General features: G+C 45.0%; 1 protein-coding gene across 3 annotated transcripts in view; it reads right to left on the bottom strand.

Moving 5' to 3' along the window:
* Nucleotides 1-17,322, bottom strand: part of FGF14 (fibroblast growth factor 14) — a 381,292-nt gene extending 363,970 nt beyond the window's left edge. For 2 of the 3 annotated variants that reach the window (XM_036390889.2, XM_036390909.2), the window contains exon 1: nucleotides 16,668-17,322. In XM_036390889.2, coding sequence (XP_036246782.1) covers nucleotides 16,668-16,875 — 208 coding nt within the window. In that variant the 5' untranslated portion in view covers nucleotides 16,876-17,322. The remainder of the gene's footprint in view (nucleotides 1-16,667) is intronic. The other variant, XM_036390911.2, reaches the window with a different exon arrangement.
* Between the last annotated feature and the right edge of the window lie 317 nt (nucleotides 17,323-17,639).

The raw sequence follows: 17,639 nt of genomic DNA, 5'->3' as shown, positions 1-17,639 counted from the left end.
TTCCAGTAATAAGACCCCAAAATTTTGATTCTCAGCCACAAAATGTAAAGCTCCTTTGCTGAACATCTATCTACCAGCGGATTTACTGGCTTTGTTCTTTCCTCCCTCTACTCCATTCACACAGATCCCTCTGCACACAGGCTGGATGGCACAGTGAGCAGATCTTGTGCTCTCTCTAGAGAAACTTCAGTAGCCTTTTCCTTCCCCATCTGTTATTCAAATACACCATTATTTGCTCTGAGTGGATCTTGCTCTCAGAATGGCAGTATTTCCCCCAGAGTACCATAAACTCAAAGTTCAAAACCTCCTGGCTCCTAAGGAAAAGGCTTCTCCTGTTAGGAAACATCTCCATGCTGAAAGTCATCAGGTGATGGGGCCACACACCGTGCTCAAAAGATGGTCACTGCCACTAAGGTGCTGAAAGCTGTCACTGATTACTTCCTCTTGGCACTAAAGGAAAACAGGAGCAAGACCATGAACTCTCTTATGGAGCACAGCAGAAGTGTCCAAGCTCTCAGGCTTCTTTAAATCCGTTACAGTTTAAAATACAGGGAAACACACAGTGCAGCTGAGGCTCTGCACTACAGCAAAGGATGTGAACTGACAGCAGCCTTGTGCTGTACTCAAAGAAGCAGAGAGAGTGGTGAGGAAACTTTGCTACAAATCCCATCCCCAGGTGGAAAAATCTCCCCAGTCAGTGCTGTAAAGCAGGATTTTTCACTCTTTCTCTAATAAATTTGTTTGAAAGGAGGATGGGGAGAGAGACGAAAGCAGAAGGAGGAGAATAAGTACATGGACTGCAGTAGAGGTCATGGCACTGACAAAAATAATTTTCCCATGCTCATGTCTCCATCTCTGGAGGTATTCAAAACGTGACTGGGCATGGTCCTGGGCAATCCACTCTAAAAGACCCTGTTTTAGCAGGGGAGTTAGATGATCTCCAGAGGTCCCTTCCAACCCCAACTGTTCCGTGATTCTATGTTCTCTGTGGGCTAAGAAAAGGAAATACAGCTTAAAGTGCTGTGTAACAGGATAATCTCTAATTAGGTAACTGCATCTAGGGGCAAGAACAATCTGCCCAGTCATTAGCCGTGGGATATTCTGACAGAAATGGTGCCTTTTAATAGGGTTATTACAGGAAATATAGGAGCAACAGCTAATTAATTATCTTGTAGAAAGAGTGGTAACAATTTGCCCAGAACAAAACAGAAAAATATAAGAGCTTGTAAAAATATCTGAGCTGAAAAGATTCAGCTCCATCCTCTTGCTATGAAAGCACTGGTTGTGTTGAAAGTGCAGGTACGAGTTGAGTATGCAAAGTGCCACATTCCAGACACTCCTACTTACTAGCACTAAGACAATTGTTAATGTAGAACTGCTCACCACTAATTTAAACAAATTGCATATAATTGGTTCCTATAAACACTCCAGAAAACGGTTTCACTACCCCAGCTGCCTGTTTGATTGTATTCTCAGTTCAAAAGGCTTAGCACAGACTTGCAGAGGGTACCACGTTTAGGTATTAGAGTTTTTTGGCTTTTTTGCCCTCCTAGGTAAATATCTATGAACTTAAAGCAAGAATTGCTATATTTTGTTTCAGTGATGGAGCTTTATTTCTTAATAATGATTATTGCAGTCTACTAGGCAACATTTTACATACTGGCCTACATCCACCAGTGCTCTTTCAGAAGCTCTGTATACTCACCACTATATCTAACCTAAAAAGAATGAATATTTGTAGAACTATTCTTCAAAAAGTACTGCTAAGACCTACCAATGTCACATATTTCTAAACTATACTAGCCAGATCTTTCTGTGCTGGATTAAAAATTAAAAAAAAAACCCACCAATTAAAAAAAAAACTAAACAAGCAAAACCCAAATAAACAAAACCAAAACAAACAAACAAACAAAACTTTTTTTAAATGGTAGCACTCTAGCAGGGACTTAGGGCACTGTACATACCCCTGAGAGAGAAAACATTAGTGCTATGTACCAGGGACAAGGAGACTACCAGGTGACTCGCTTACTAATTTGTATACTGCAATGTAGGCAGTTTGAACTTTCATTCTCTGATATTACTTTTTTTAGAAGTATTTTTCAAAAGGATTAGAACTTCCTGCCAAGTCAGCCTTTCATTTAATAAATTTGCTTCGAGGTCCTTCATTGAAGACACATTGGGACTTTTGAAATCTATTTGTGTAACCTCCAGTTTGTTCTGGTTTTCACCGTTGCCTGTACCTAACTGAGCAATGACAAAACCAAGAACTTAGGGATTCTGAGAAAAAGCTCCATTCTCTCTACAGGAAAACCCAAGAGAACCATGTTCACATGGAACATGAATTGTTGTTCAGTCTTGCTGTTCACTTTCTGCTTGTTCTATTTGTTTTCTCTAGACCTAGATTAGTTTAACTAGATTAGTTAATGCCCTTGAGGGCAAACAGGGGGAGGCATGCTTGTTCTGCAAATTAGTCACTGTAAGATAAAATTACAAGAAGATGAAGTAGACCAAAGCTGATGTTGTAAGAATTATTCAAGTAATAGTAGATTAAGGGCAGAACTATTTAATCTGTACAAGAAATTTTTTGTCTTCCACATAAACAGGGACCTTCCCTTAGAAAAGCCATGGAGTGGTGGATTAGCAAGAAAGGATTTGATTATTTAAATCTAGCTAGATTTTAAAAAACCAAAGCAGCATGCCAAGGCCAAAAAACTTCTTTTCTTTTGTGAGAGCAAAGATTATTTACCACCATAAGAATGGTCCCATGTTCTGGCCATGGAGAGAATGCTTCCTTTATCCTCTTGTAAAACACATCTTTGGAGGTCTTTGATGACTTGAATATGACAGTGGAGCACTGCCATGTAAAGCAAATAGCAAGAAACTTCCTAGAAGAATTAAAGGATGGTGCTTTCAATTAGCATGACAAAAGGGAAAAGCACTATAAATGCAGAGACACCAAAAAACTTCATTTCTCCAGCCTAGAAGTAGGACTGAAAATAAGGTACTTTCACTCTTGAAAAGAACCTCAATACAGTTAGTTTGGCCCAAGTTGTCTTAATTGCCAAGCCATACAAAAATTCCTAGACATGCTACATTAATGTTCTACTAACAGAAGAAACAGTTTCCAAGATACCTAATACACTGAGAAAAGTATTTATACTGAAAGGAAAGGCTTTCATTTCTCTATTGCTAGGAAGACTTCACTGGCTTAGAAGATTTGACTTGACTTCCAAATTCAGGGTATTTAAAACAGCTTCAGAAATTCCAGCTTTTTCCTTTTTCCTTTAACAAGCTAACAGGCTGAATACAGCCCCCCACTGTGCCTTATTTTAATGCAAAACATAATTGTGTCCCATCATAAGAGCTCTTCATAACTATTTTTATTGTGAGCAATGAAAACATAAAAATCTCTGCTAAATGCAACACCCTTCTTAGCCCCAAATTAAGCAGTGATTCTTGGGTTTTTTCAGATATTCAACTTGTAAAGGAACAGTCACCTTAAGGGGTCTTCAACGGATGGATGAGAAAAGAAGAATTTACTGCTTGCATTCAATCTTCTCACATTTGGCATTAAATGCAAGAGTAAATATACCCTGTGCATCCTCACAGATAATCAAAGGACTTCAAGTGGCACAAACTGATTTTCCATAAAACTATTTAATGAAAAACAAAACACCCAACCAAAAACCATATGCAAACTGCTTTAGGCTGTCTAATTTTCATTACTTTAAGAAAAACACCCAAGTATTCTGGACCATACTGTCAGACTGTAAGCCAGACCCTTGAAATTCACAGACTGTGACCAGATTTAGTCTGCCAACATATTTAAAGCATCAATAATCAGAAAAAAACTATTTCTTTACTCATCTCCTCACAACTATATAAGCGAAGAGAACAACTGGTGGCCATGTAGGGAGAAATACATATCCTTAAAGGAAGATCAAGAAGTATGTGCAGCAACAATGCAGGTTGATGCCCATGTAGCTCAGAAAATAGAAAGTGGGTGTGCAGTAAAACAACAGGTTACTGGGATGACTGAAAGTGCTGACAAGTTTTGTTGCACATGCTCACACAAATGAATCCCAAATAAGGTTAGGGAGAAGGAAAGAAAGTACAAGACAGTGAAGCACAAGAAAAAAGATTTTATCCAGAGACAGAGGAAATTTCCTATCCTTCAGCTCTTCCTTACCCTGCAACTCCATCTTCCTGTTGTGAAAGAGAGAAAAAAGAGGAGATATGTTCCTTTCCCCAGCAAGATTGAGCTTTCCTTCCTGCCTGGTTCATCCTCCTCAGAAACTCGCTATGATTCATTCCCTGCAGACTCAGGTCTCTGCCGCTCAGCTGCCAGACTTGCTCTCAAGCAGGTATACTCTGCTCTCCTTCCTCCACCAGCTTTGCACAAGGTTAACCAAGGCCCATAGGAAGCCCCTTTCTAGCTGCTCCTTTCTCAAAGGATGAAGCTGGGATTCATCCACTTTATAGAAGCTTTAATAACCCCTTAGCTGGTCCAGGATGGTGTTATGCTGTTATTAGTCCAGGTACAGTTCCTCTCTGCAGCTGGGAGCACAAGTAAACCTCTACAAGCAGAGCTTGCCTTAACTTTCCTTACTGGGAGTGAAAGGCTTTTTCTGATCCTCTTTGGCTGTGTTCAGATTGTTAAATTAAAGAAGTGCTAGAGCCCTAGTCATCCACACTCTTCCTCAAGACCCAGGCACCACCTCAGCGAGCTCTCTCCAAGCTAATCTGCCAGGGAGGGTGGTAACTGTGGACATGAGCCAGCCAGAGCCATTTGGACTTGGATCAATCCCTGGCCCTTTTTAATTAAGCAATATAAATTCAGTCTTATGTTCCTGAACAACTAGGAGGAGTTTAAGGTGGGAGAATGGTATCAATGCCAAACTGAAGGTGGACAGTTCTTACTCACAATTCTGATTTGCCATCTGTTGATGAGAAGAAGAGACTGGTTTTCCCTTTGAAGTTACTTGAAGATCTCCAGTGTAAGCTTTTTGATGCAGATTTGTGGTCATCTTCAAGGACTGAATGGCACCCAACATTCTTGACCTGTTTCACTGTGAACTTAATAAACTATTGGAAGAAAAATAAAAATTAATACTGAACCTATAGTGCCTTCTTCTATGGTTTGTACCACCCAGGACATGGTGTCTTGCACAAAGATTTACACAGCTTAAGATCCATGGAAGTACATATTCTGTATTTTAAAAGCTGTCCTGTAGAACAGTTTGGAGGGGGATAATACATTTCCTCTCCCCTGCAGTTGCTGTGGCAACTACACAGGCTGTTTCAGTTTAGCTTGAGGGCCACCCTCAGGAGCTGACTCCTGTGCCATCATCTCTCCTGCAGGGGAGCCAGCAGGTGTCAGCCCCGGCAGCTGCAGCACACGCAGGACTCCACACGCCCATGCAGGTCCAAAGCATGGAGGGCTGCCAGACAGGAGGCTCTCAGGACATCCAGGAAGGCAGGAGGCCCTGGACACATGGCCTAAGGTCACCCTGGAGGCCACTTTTCCAGAGCTGGGCAGTGACAGCTGGTAGACTCAGGGGAGCATGGGAGCACCTTCATTTATAATAGCAAAGCAATGTTTACAAGGATATTTCACCTTTAGCAAGATAGCTATAAATGGAATAAATTGAGAAAAGCTAGACTCTCAAATATAAAACTCTCTCTATGTCCTTGGAAAGAAAGACTTCTAGAAATAGATGCTTTCCATGAAAATGTCCTTAAATTTCAGATCTATTTGCTCTTCAATTGATAAATAGCTTCAACAATTTCTAAATTATGCTTGCCTGTAGGACTCTGTTCACTAACCTATCTAAATGACTACAGACTCCTTTAATCTCTTTATTATTTACTTTATCATTTCTTTTGTCATTCTGGTTTTTCATCTCCCTCTGAGAATAAGTGGGAGAGAGAGCATCCCACACTATTCATGTATCATCCACATAGCCCCTGATAAAAACTCATCTAATGTACTAACATCACATTCTGGCTTACTTTTGTTCTAACTTCAGCAAGTTCCACCCCCAAATTCTTAACCTACATATATGACTACAAGGGTTTAGTATTTATCTTCTCCTCATCTTCTGTCTTAAATCTATTAGCAGGTGTTCTTTTTGGCAGCAAACCGAGACCATAGTTACTCTAGACAGCCACTGAAATCCAAGGAAAAGGAGCTCCAGAAAACATAACAAACCCTTGTTTTGCTGTTACTCCTGATTCCTTTTTAAAATATTTTAACGCAGACTGCACAAGGTACAGCCTATTTCTGCTTTAGTTATAAGGTCCAAAACTTCAGCCTCCCCTTTCATTCAATGGTAGCTGGCACAACTGGAATAAATCATTCTCATCCAGCATCTAAGAGAAACTTAGTAACCCTACAGTTAAAACTACCATGATACTCACCTTTATATACTTATGTTCAATTTTTTTTTTCTCATTTTGCTTAAAGACTTTTTTTTTTTATGAAAGAACCATATTTATGTAACCATCACGAGGAAAATCCTTAGAGTGTGTTTTCATCAATGGTGTATGGGAGTGGTCAAAATCAACATCCATGATGTTGAAGTGCTAAGAAAGCCAATGTCTTCAAAGACATGCTTTCACAGAAAACTTTCAGTCACGAGAGAATGTCTTACTGTGGCACACAGATCATTGGATTCATCTCCACTTCATGCCAGTAATGCTTCAGATACATCATTTCATATAAATTGCAAAGACCAATCAAAATGAGGAAAGACACTAGAACAGAAAATCACACACTTCCTCTATTCGCACTTCTTTGGTTCAAATTTCTCCTACCATAAGTAAACTTATTTCTTTTACCCAGATATGTATTACCTAGGAAACTACAAGAGGTTTTTTATCCTGTATTTTCACTCTTCCACAAACATTATCTGAGTTTAAAGTCCAGTTTGAAAACAAAGTAAAATCACCTTAAAAAATGTGGTTCTTCCATACATACACTACATAATGACTTGTTTGCTGTAAAATAATCCCATACTGCTTTCACATACCCTGTTCCATGGAAGAAACCATGCTACAAGTTTCAAAGGTAAGAGAACTCATCTATGCCATGTTTCAAAACTCTGTGCATATAGCCAGAGCTCAACAGTTCAGGACACAGGGTTTTAGTGACACACAGCCACTGGCTCTGCTACTAATGTCCCTGGTCAGCAGAAACCCTGGAACATGTAGCACTGAAGAGGCATGTTACAATCCTCTCACACAATAATGCCTCTAAACTAGGCCATCAAAAGTGAGCTCAAAGGTGAACAAGGTGAATCAAAAGTGAGCAAGATCCAAACCACAGGTTTACTCTGTCTGTGCCCTGCTGAGGGTATGGACACACAGGGCATGCCTTGCATCCACACAGGTTTTGCAGTTCTCTGGAATCTCTTCTGCTTGTGCCATGGCCACAAGCTTCAAAGAGATACAAAGCACCTAAGTGAACAGAAAAAGCCAGGATTTGGAAACAGCTCCCTACCAACACAAACAGGAAATGCTCAGCAATAATATCCAGAAAATTTCCCTGGATGCTGAGGAGTCCTGCTTCAACAGCAGAATCTCACACAAACCATTTTATCCTCAAGCAAGTAATATCCTCAAATGGTCCTCAAAACAAATGAAAAGGATAACATTTGTTATTAGGTCTTCTAAATCCTCTTGCTGATTTTACTGTCTTTTCCTAATCAATCACAGTTACTTTACAGCCTCTGCATTTCTTTACTTCTGCTACTGTAAATTAGCAGCAAGTGGGAAACCAACAATGTATACAGCTCATGCCCAACAAAAAAAAAAAGGCTAGTCCATCAGCCTACCCTTCATCCATCCTAAATACCTATTATACCATTAATAAAATAAGCCTGTGCAGTTCTTCTGCTCATGGTCACTAGCTAATTATTCAAAGTGGTGGAGAGGACTTAAAAATATCTGAAAGAAATACAATTAAGGGCTACTTTTCCTGAAAGACCTTATCCAAAGTAAAAAGGTGATATGCTTGCACAAGGAGAAGGTGAAAACACTCAAAGAGATGTGAGAGGCTATAATGGAGATGGCAGAGTTTGGGATGGATCAAGGTCATATTCATAGAGGTAATAAATGTCTGAGTAAAGCCGGGAGACTAGCAAATGTTGGCTATGAAACTCTGTGTAACCAGATTTTTTGAAGCAGAAAGTCTCCTTCACATGGGGACAAACACAAAAAAGAAAAAGAAAAAAGGATTTAAAACAACAAGTGACTAGGAAGAACTCTCTCAGGGGTGCAAAGCTTTACAAATTTTAATCCACCTGTTAGTGCTACTTTAAAATATGGATTTTATTGAAAGAGTACAAGCCACAAAATTGCACCTGGGTTTTAGACATCCTAAAGGTAGCTAACATTTGAGATCTTTGGTTGGTCTCCTAGTGAGATAATCTGCCTACATCACATTTAGGTCCAGTTTCTCAGAAACTATTAGCTCTCTGGGTTTGACTTGAAATTTCCAGTTCCAAGAAAATCAGAACTGTAAAGTGGCTCTTTGTGTCATAAGTACTACAACTTAATAGGGACTATTATTAATTTAATCCTCGTTAAGATATTCCTGATAGGTTACTCTATAAGATACTACTGTATTAATGATTTAACTGACATTTTTTTAAGCATTTCCCTGAGCTATAATTTTTCCACATCTTTTCCCACATCTTTTTTTTTTTAATGTATTTTCCACTATGTTTTGCACTGGTAGCTCCTCTTCATCTCATTCAATGTCAATAAATGTACCTCTGATATGTGCAGAAACTACTGAGCAATTGTAGTGCTCTATAGTACACTTCTTTAATGAGAAGCATGAACTGGGAACTGTTTAATCTGGACATTCTGTTTGATTGTAGAGGGACATGCTTAGAACTACATTTACTGAAGGAGTAACAAATCTGGCAAAGTTGCCTTCTTTAAATTAGCATTTTCTTCTCAAACTTCATTAAAGGGCAATCAAATTCCTGCCTATTTCCTTTGCTAGCATTGGTGAGAAGCAAGAGATTTATATGTAAACAGAAGCCTACTTTTATACACAACCTGTCTCTCCTGTTCAAACCATTCAACAACAGTATGAAATTCTAGTTTTCAGTCACACTAGAGCTTAATTCCTTAAAAGCTTCTTCAAGAGAGTAATATTCCACTTGTTTCCTCAAGAGAAAGGAGAAAAAACATGCCCTTTTCAGGACATAGTTCCTTATCCCATAGGCCTAGAAAATCCATAGAAATTAACTTCTTTTAGCTGGACAAAAGCAGCACATGCAAAGGGATGTGTGGGCTGCTACCTTATTTTTGTCCTCCTAAGCCAAAGATATCCTATGCCCACAGCAAAGGCAAGTTATACTGCATAGGAACTAAGATGACAGAAATGTCCAGGATTTCAGGACGGTTCAAGAAGGAAAAGGCACCATGAAAGAAGTGCTTTTCACCTGAAAAGCTCTCCATAATCACTAATCACAGACAGGGGGCAGGAATAGCAATGTTAGCCTCTGTTTTTCAACAGAAGAACCAAGGAGTAACCCACAGAAAGTGCAAACCCCTCCACATCCTTTTCACACAGCACGTGGTTATGTAGAGCTCACTGCTATGCAAAGTTTTTTGATGCCCAAAATAGAAATGCTGTTTGATAACTGAGGTTGTGTAGCTCTTTCAGAAGCCACTACACACAGTGACCTGAAAACAAGCTCCAACTTCACAGTCCAGTGACAGCTGAAAACTGTCACAGCTGATAGATGAGGAGAAGGATCAAATCCAAAGATTTGCCCATGTCTTACATTTTTTCTTACACCACTAATGCCCAGAGATGGAGACAGGATAGGATCAACAGCTAAGGCACAAATCCTGCACATTCTGTATCCTCACTATGTTCTTATCTTTCTACATGACAAAGCCATACACAAAAAACATGGATGACACAATGAATTTCAGTGAAAAGTGAAGTATATTCCTCTCTCAGCTCAGTAAAATACAGGCCTTTTGGGTATCTCCTTAGAACAATGTTTTCATAGAGGATTACAGTCTATTTGTATCACTGTCCTCGAGCAAAAGCCAAAAATTCCAAAGGAATTAAAATATTTAACCTTGGCTTGAGTCTACTGTCTGATAGGACCAGGTTCATTGTAGTGCCACAAAAAGATTAAGCCAAGTAATTTCCAAGACAGTGCCTACTGTATGCAAGGGCTAAACTCGTTCAGTGCAATTCCACATGCTGTTTCCAGTTAAAAGTCAAATAAGCAGGTATCAGAGTGAAAAGACAAAATACAGATATTAAAATTAGACTATCAATTTCTGCCAGCAACTATGTGCTACCTATTGTTATTTGACCCACACCACCATTTAATATTAACTCAAAAGATACTAAAATGTTTATTATGTTCACCCCAGTATAGTACCTAAACTAGTCATTTAATTTTACCGCAGAAGGTGTTATTAATCTGGTTTGTGCATTGAATATTACTACAGATATTGTTATTCTGACTTCTTGATGCAGTTTCATCAGCAACTGTTTACTCTCCTTGTAATATTAAACATGAATGCTTTTAACAGCATTTGCTACAAATACACCAAACCTGCATTCCATGTATCCATCAAATGCCTTTCACTTAATGATTTTTGAAGTTTTGGCCTCAAAAAGTTCTTTTCTGGAGTCAGTGTGCTCCTGTTTTGGATAACAGCTTTGTTAATTATTCACATGCTATTTTTCTTTACTGCAGAGTATATTAAAAAGAATACATGGCTTACATTTTGCTTGCTGTGTGTTCAGTCCATCATGGTGCCAAGCACCATCAGTTCCTTTTGCAGTTATTATTTTCAGTACTTCTGGGTGGATCTACTGTAAGGATTTACATCAAGAACACAATATTTTTTTAATAGCCTGTCTGAAGATGAATATACTCTTTTAAGCACTTTATTATATGGTCTCCAAAGAAAATATTTTCTTCTGGCTTACTTTGCTGTGACAATAGAAGCACACTCTGTGCAAGAAGGGGGCCCTTCCTGAACTAAACTTGGGTGCAGTCTGACGAAGTTTATTCCCAAGTAAACTGTTATCCTACTGTATACACATATAAACTCTTTCTGTACAGTGGCAAGTAGCTCTTGGACACATTAATTGTACATCAAGACACCTGCTACATCTCAGCAATTTTTTTTTCACAACAGACATTGTAAAGTTTTATGATCACTCGATGTTTTCTTACTCAGTGAGTTGTTCAGTAAACTAGTAATTTATCTTTGAAAAGCTATCATTCACTGAAATGTGAAAAACAAACAAGAGGGCCAACAGCACACCTGTGCAATGTTCAGAAATTGCCTGCAACTTCTAACAAGCAGGAAGGGAAGGCAGAGGTAAGTAACAGTGGGTCCAAAATCACAAAAGCCCTCTAAACCAGAACTTGGTGTAGAAACAAATCACTGCTCCCCAAGCAACATGATCTTCCTTGACTGAGTGGAACATGCTCTAGCAGGACTCAGTCTTTAGAGGCACGTTTGGCAAACATCTGTAAATATTCTGTTGAATTTGCACACAACCACTTCATTTATCCATTTGCAACCTAGACTCAGAGGATTTTATCCTAAATGTTGACTGTTCCTATGGAAACCTCAGTAGCGACCCCACCAGCTACAAAATTCACCTTCAGAGTCAGTGTAAGGGCCCAATTCCCATTTTTTTAGATTTATGAAGTCCTCTTGAAAAACTGGTTTCCAATTTCAAGCAACTCTCTCATCTTCAGATTATATTTTTACAGTCATTTACTGGACAGAAAATCTTTACAAAGGGACAAATTCAGAATGTCTAAATCACTCATTTTTTAGATTTGGAATCAATAGGAATTTTAGCTTAAAATTAATATACTTAATATAATCCTAGAAGGTTAAGTACAATAAACATCAAGCTCAAATGAAAAAAGCATACACATAAATATTTAAACCAATGATATCTGTAAATACATTTTTTGTATTTTCCTTAAGCCTAAGTCATCCTTTTTATATTTGAATTCATTTATAAATGACCTGTCATTAGCAGACATTGAACTAGGTGCAAACATTTTATTACAGTAGGGAGATGCATGAGCAGGCATAAATTTCACCCCTTAATAAGTAGAGTATGCAATTTAATTTGATCAAGAATAATTAAATTTATACAAATTCAGGAAATGTATTCCAGAGAGGACAAAACTTCAATAGGTGAAATACATGTAAATAGGCAGTTTTACATTTGAGCAAGAGAAACAGACCATGCCTCAATTCCCACTACAGGAAGTACAGTATTTAAGCAGTCAGAGCTGCTTTTCGGACTACATGACAGAAACTTCAAGGACCTGATTCCACAGCTCTTACTGTTTTTGTCTTTTGGTGGGAGGTTTTCTTTCTATGAGTACGGAAAGCAGTGGGGAGGCGAAATTTTTTCAGAATTCAGATAAAGACACAAACCTACTGTATAATTTATGGGCAGGACACAAGCTTCCATTTCAAACAGATCCTCACATGGCTGTGCTTAGAAACTTTTTCAAAATCATTAGCAACCAGGAAATACCAGACAAGCTATTTCATGAGTAGGAAATTAACATGGGACTATGCAGAGATTCCAGTTCAGCGGCAGCCTGGATTTCAGACTTACTGCTTTTAAAACAGGTTTTGTATTTGAAATTGATGTGAGATTGATACTAATTTCCTAAATCAAATCCTCCATCAGAAATATATTTATAGTAATGCCGATTGCCATCTACTCCCCTGTCATCATCCCTGACTGTGCTGGAGAGATGCTTCTCCTTGGGAGTGAATGGGAGGAAACCTGATCCATCCTCTGTCTGCTGGGTTGCCACCAGGAGTGAAATGTGATAGCAATTCCCGCCATGGGGGCATCTAGTATGCCAGCCAACACACCTCCCGTGGGCACCCAAACAGCTGGCATTTGGCAAAAAAAAATCTATTCACTTGCTGGACTTGCTTCAAAAAGCAACCAGAGATAATCTCCTTTCCCACTTCTCCTCAGGCCCCATATTCTCCCCATGACTTTGCCATTCCCTAGCCGAAGATACCCAGTTTGGAGGCTGGGGATGGTGGTGGGAAAGCCAGGAGGACAGTATCTTATTATAACAAGCCCTGGTTCAGAACTTATGGTTTGGAGCAGTTTTTAACTATTTGTGAGAAAAAGTCCCTTTGGTTTTGCACTTTTTAAAGTCCCCTCTGTGTGTATGACAAGCGGGAAGGGCAGAGTTAGACAGAAATAATTGCAAAAGCAAGTGAGGCCCAGGGAACCTGACACATGGCAAACATTTTCACGAGACAGAACACTGCAGATATGAGGGGCTTCACTGATTGTAGCACCATTACACTGAGGAACATCCAAAAATATTCAGTAGCTGAAAACAAAGCCACACCTATTGATTCCCAAAGTTTTTCTCCTCACGAAGAAAGGTAAAGAGGTAAATAATTGCAGCAATCAAACGCAGCTCCTCTATCGAGGATATCAAATCTGAAACCAAGGGGTTTCAGCCAACCATAAAACCAAAGCCTCCTGATGCAACGCTGCCAGAGACTTACACACAGCCCGTCGGACTCGCCATCCCTCCCTGCCGCACTTGTCCGCGTCTCCGGAGCTCTGAACGGTGCCGGTTACCGGTGCCGGTGGGGCGAGGCCCCCGGGGACGGCAGGGGAGCCCGGGAGGGGGTCCGCACATGGAGGGGGGGCTGCAGCCAGCGGTGGGGGGAAAACGCAAAGCAGAGAACATTTGGAAAGGAGCCACTCAGTCCCGTCTCTGGAAATAGACCAGCTCTAGGAAGGGACAAAAAAAAAGTGCAGCAGGCCGAAAATAGCTAAATAAACTGCAATTACAGCCAGCGTTAGTTGCCTAACCTGCCGGATTTTCTGCACGGTTGGATCAGCGGCAGATGCTCGCTCATCTGATGACTTTTGAGACTGAAAAGCCCAGAGGGTCCCGAAAAGTTTGGCGGCAAAGGGGGCGGGGGGCGGTAGCGGGGCCCCGTGCCGCAGCGGGGATGGGGTCGGGGAGCTGCCGCAGAGGGGGAGCCCCACGGCCCGGGGGCACCAGGCCAGGACGGGCATCGCGACACCGCTCCCCGCGCTCGACCCCAGCCTGAGTGGAGATGATCTGCCGTCAGAGCAACAGCGCCTGTGACCGAGCTACCAGCTAATCCGGCCAAGCGGATTATTAGCCTCCTCAGACAGAGAGCCGCAGTTCGGCGCTCCCGGAACGGAGTGCCAGCACGGGGCGTGCGGCTCGGCCGGGCTCGGCGTCCCGGCGGCTCCAAGTGGGAGCGGAGCAGAGCAGCGCACTGTGCGGGCGGGCAGCGACCCCGCGGACCTGGCCGGAGCCGTAGCACCCTTCAGGGCCCCACTCCGCGCCCCCTGCCCGCTCCCCCCCGCCCACCTCGCTCGCTTAGACGAGCTCCCCCCACTCCTTCAGAAGAGGGGCTCAGCCCTCCTCGGGCCAGCGCAGCCCTCGGCAGGCAGGGTGGCGGCGGGGGGAGTGCCGCTCCTGCCAGCCAAATCCACTCGGCGTCCCATGCAGAGGGAGCAGGGAAGTGCGGCAAAGTCCCCGGGGAGGTGGAAAGCTGTGCCGCGGTTGCCTGGCACTCCGAGGGACACAACTCGGCTTCAGGGGCCGATATCCTGACAGACTGCCCTCCGCAAAGAAGGAGCACCAATCTTTAGGGGTGGACCAGTGTGTGTGTGTGTGTGTGTGTGGAGGGGCACACGCCTCACCCCCCGGTATGCAAACTGAAAGGCCTAGAAACCACCAGCCCTCGTCCTGCCCCTGCCGCCCTCCTCCAAATCCCTTCCTCAGGAGCATCGCCTCTTGCCCAGAGCACCACGGCGCTGGAGCCGGCCCCCCCGGGGCTGGGAACGACGGCAGCGGGCAGGGCAGGCAGGGCCACGCCGCCGCTCTGCCCTGTCCCCTCTGCGGTCACGGCCCCTGCGTGCGTGGCCCGGGCCGGCGGAGAGGGGCATCCCCAGGGGCTGCGAGAGGTTGGTCGGCCGTCCTGACCCTGTCTGGCACATCCCGCCCGGGGGGGCGCACGGCTAGGAAGTGGCCCCCGGCTGGCTGCAGTGCTAAGGGACGAGTGAAGCGAAGGGCACTTTGCGGGAGGCTGAGCGCAGCCTCCGGCGGGGCATTTCAGCCTCTTTGGAATGCTAAGTGGCTGCTTTTCACTGCTGCGGCAGCGGCGGGGGGGAAAGGGGCGAGACGAGCTGGCAAACGGACGCCGGGGGCGGGGAAGGGTAAATCCGCCGAGGTGCCCACCTCGAGTCTGCACCGGACCTGGGCTGAGCAAAGCAGCAGCCGGCAGCCCGGCTGCCTTGAAGGAGAGGGGTGCGGGCTGCCAGGGCTGCTGCTTGTTGATGTTGGGGTGTCAGGCAACGAGAGCCTATGATCTACTACACTGCAGTGCCAGCGTCAGGAGCCTCCTGCTCGGGAGCTGCCACTGCAGGGCAGCCAGCACACACACACACCAGCGCGCACACACGGCATCCCTCCCCTCGCAGCCCGGGCTCCGGCGGCTCTCGCCTCCCCAGGCACGCAAGTGCTTGCAGACAACCTGCCGGCCGGGGTGAGCGAGCAAGGCGGCGTGGGGGACCAGAGGCCGGCCGAAGGGCCGGTGTTTCCCCAGAAAAGCTCCCGGCTCTCCCGCCCGCCGAGCATCCCTTCACGCCCACCTTGCTCGCCAAGCCGCGGGCTTGGCCGCACGGACGCCCCGAGCAAGAGGGATGCAACAGCAGCAGCGTGACCCCCAGGGACCAGGCGGCCCAGAGCACCTGCATTTGCATTTCTTATGTAATGTACTGCAAGTTTCCCCCTCGGAGCCGGGCTGAACCGAAGCGCATGATCCCGGCTGCCAGGCAGACATAGAGACGGACGCAGAGACACCGGTGCGTGGCACAGAGGGGTCATCCCGGCAGCGAGAGGCGGAGGAGCGGCACAGCCAACCCGGCGGTGCTGCTGCTGCCACTCGGCATAGCTGGCTGAGTTGCCGTCTGGGCACAAGCCCCAAGAAAGTGTCCATCCCCTTTCCTCACCACCCTCCACCCTCCTGGCCTTGAGTGCCGAGGGTGAGTGATAACGGGGAGCCCCCAGGCCGCGGGAGGGGGGTGTCTGGCTTGACTTTAGAAAGCCGAGCGAGGCGGTGGGTGGGTGTGTGTGCGTGTGGGGTGACATACTGCAAGCTATTCAGAAAGTGCTGTGCAGGACGCGAGCCCCGGCACACTCACCCACCGCAGGCAGGGCCGGCTAACACCAGCACAGGAGAGCCAGTCTCCTCTTCCCAAAACTGACTGGGGGGCCACCCGCGGTCGGGAGTGGGGGGCTCCACCGCCTTCCCCACAAGAAGGGTACTGATGTAAAAGTTTCCTCCTTGGAAATAGCACATAGGAACTAGGAGATGCCGGCTGGGCGAGGGTCGCCTTTGATTTTATTTTTTTACCCCTTTTCGGTGGTGACAGGGGCTGAAGCTAATACAAACCGCTCCTTGCTTATTCATACACGTATGCACATGCATGTCCGTGCTGGCCTCGATATATCCCCCCTTCTCCCCTCAGCAGGATTGCAGATCTACCTCGGCGAGCAACAGACAGGGTAGCATTAAAGAAAAACAACGCATTGCAATGGATTGCTTACCAGTTGGGTTCTTGTTTTTCTTAAGACTCTTGCCACAAAGACACTGCAGCATATGCGATCCTTTGCTGAAAATGTTCCAAAGAAACCACATTGATTTGGGCGAAAAGCAATCCAGCAGCTTATACACCCTGAGAAAGAAGAGATCCTTGTGGTTGCATAATAATAAATTGAGATCAGTTCTCCTGAAGAGGGGCACCAGTTTTATCATAGAAAAAGCGATTATATTCCGATCTTCTCCCAGTTTTTTTTCCTCACGTGGTATATTTCTTTGAGACTTTTCAACGGATGCTTTTTTTTCAGCCAGGCTGAACGGTTGTTCCCCCTAGACCAACAGTGAATTATAACCAAAAGCGTGGAGAGCAAATATAAGGAATCCCTTTTTTCAGCGTGAAGCCAAACGAAAAGTAAGGTAGTGAAATCCCAGCCGAGGCCAAAACCTCATCGGAGACACCGGCAAAACGCGGAAGAAAGATCCCCAGAGAGAAAACCATAGCCTGGTACTTGACTGCTAGGAGGATGGGTGGATCTGCAGAACAAAAGCCACGGCAGGATCCATCCTACTGAACGACTGCCATTGTGCAGCCCCGCGGCGGGAGAGCGCACCGCCAGCACCCGGCGAAGCCCGGCTGAGGCGCAGAGACCGCTGCCGGCCGCGGGCGCGGACCCCGCCCGCAGCCCCCGCCGATGCCCCGCAGCCCCCGCCGCCGCCCCGCGACGCCGCCCGCCCTCGCCCGCGCGGGCCGCTCGCCTCCGGCCCCGGCTGCCGCTGCGCCCGCTCCGCCGCGCAGGAGGCAGCACCCCCGCCCCGCGCCGCCCGCCCGCCGCAGCCTCGGCGCCCAGTCGCCGGCGGGCGCCGGGGGAGGAGGAGCCGCCGAGCCCCGCCGGCCCCGATCGCCGTCACGTAGCCACGTGCGGCCCGGCCCGGCCCGGCACCGCCCGCGGGCAGCACGGGTGGGCTGCCCCGGGCCGGCC

The sequence above is a fragment of the Molothrus ater genome, chromosome 2 (assembly GCF_012460135.2).
Source record: "Molothrus ater isolate BHLD 08-10-18 breed brown headed cowbird chromosome 2, BPBGC_Mater_1.1, whole genome shotgun sequence".
NCBI classification, from domain to species: domain Eukaryota; kingdom Metazoa; phylum Chordata; class Aves; order Passeriformes; family Icteridae; genus Molothrus; species Molothrus ater.
Note: the sequence above shows the minus strand (reverse complement) of the source record. Positions and strands in the feature narration are given on the sequence as shown.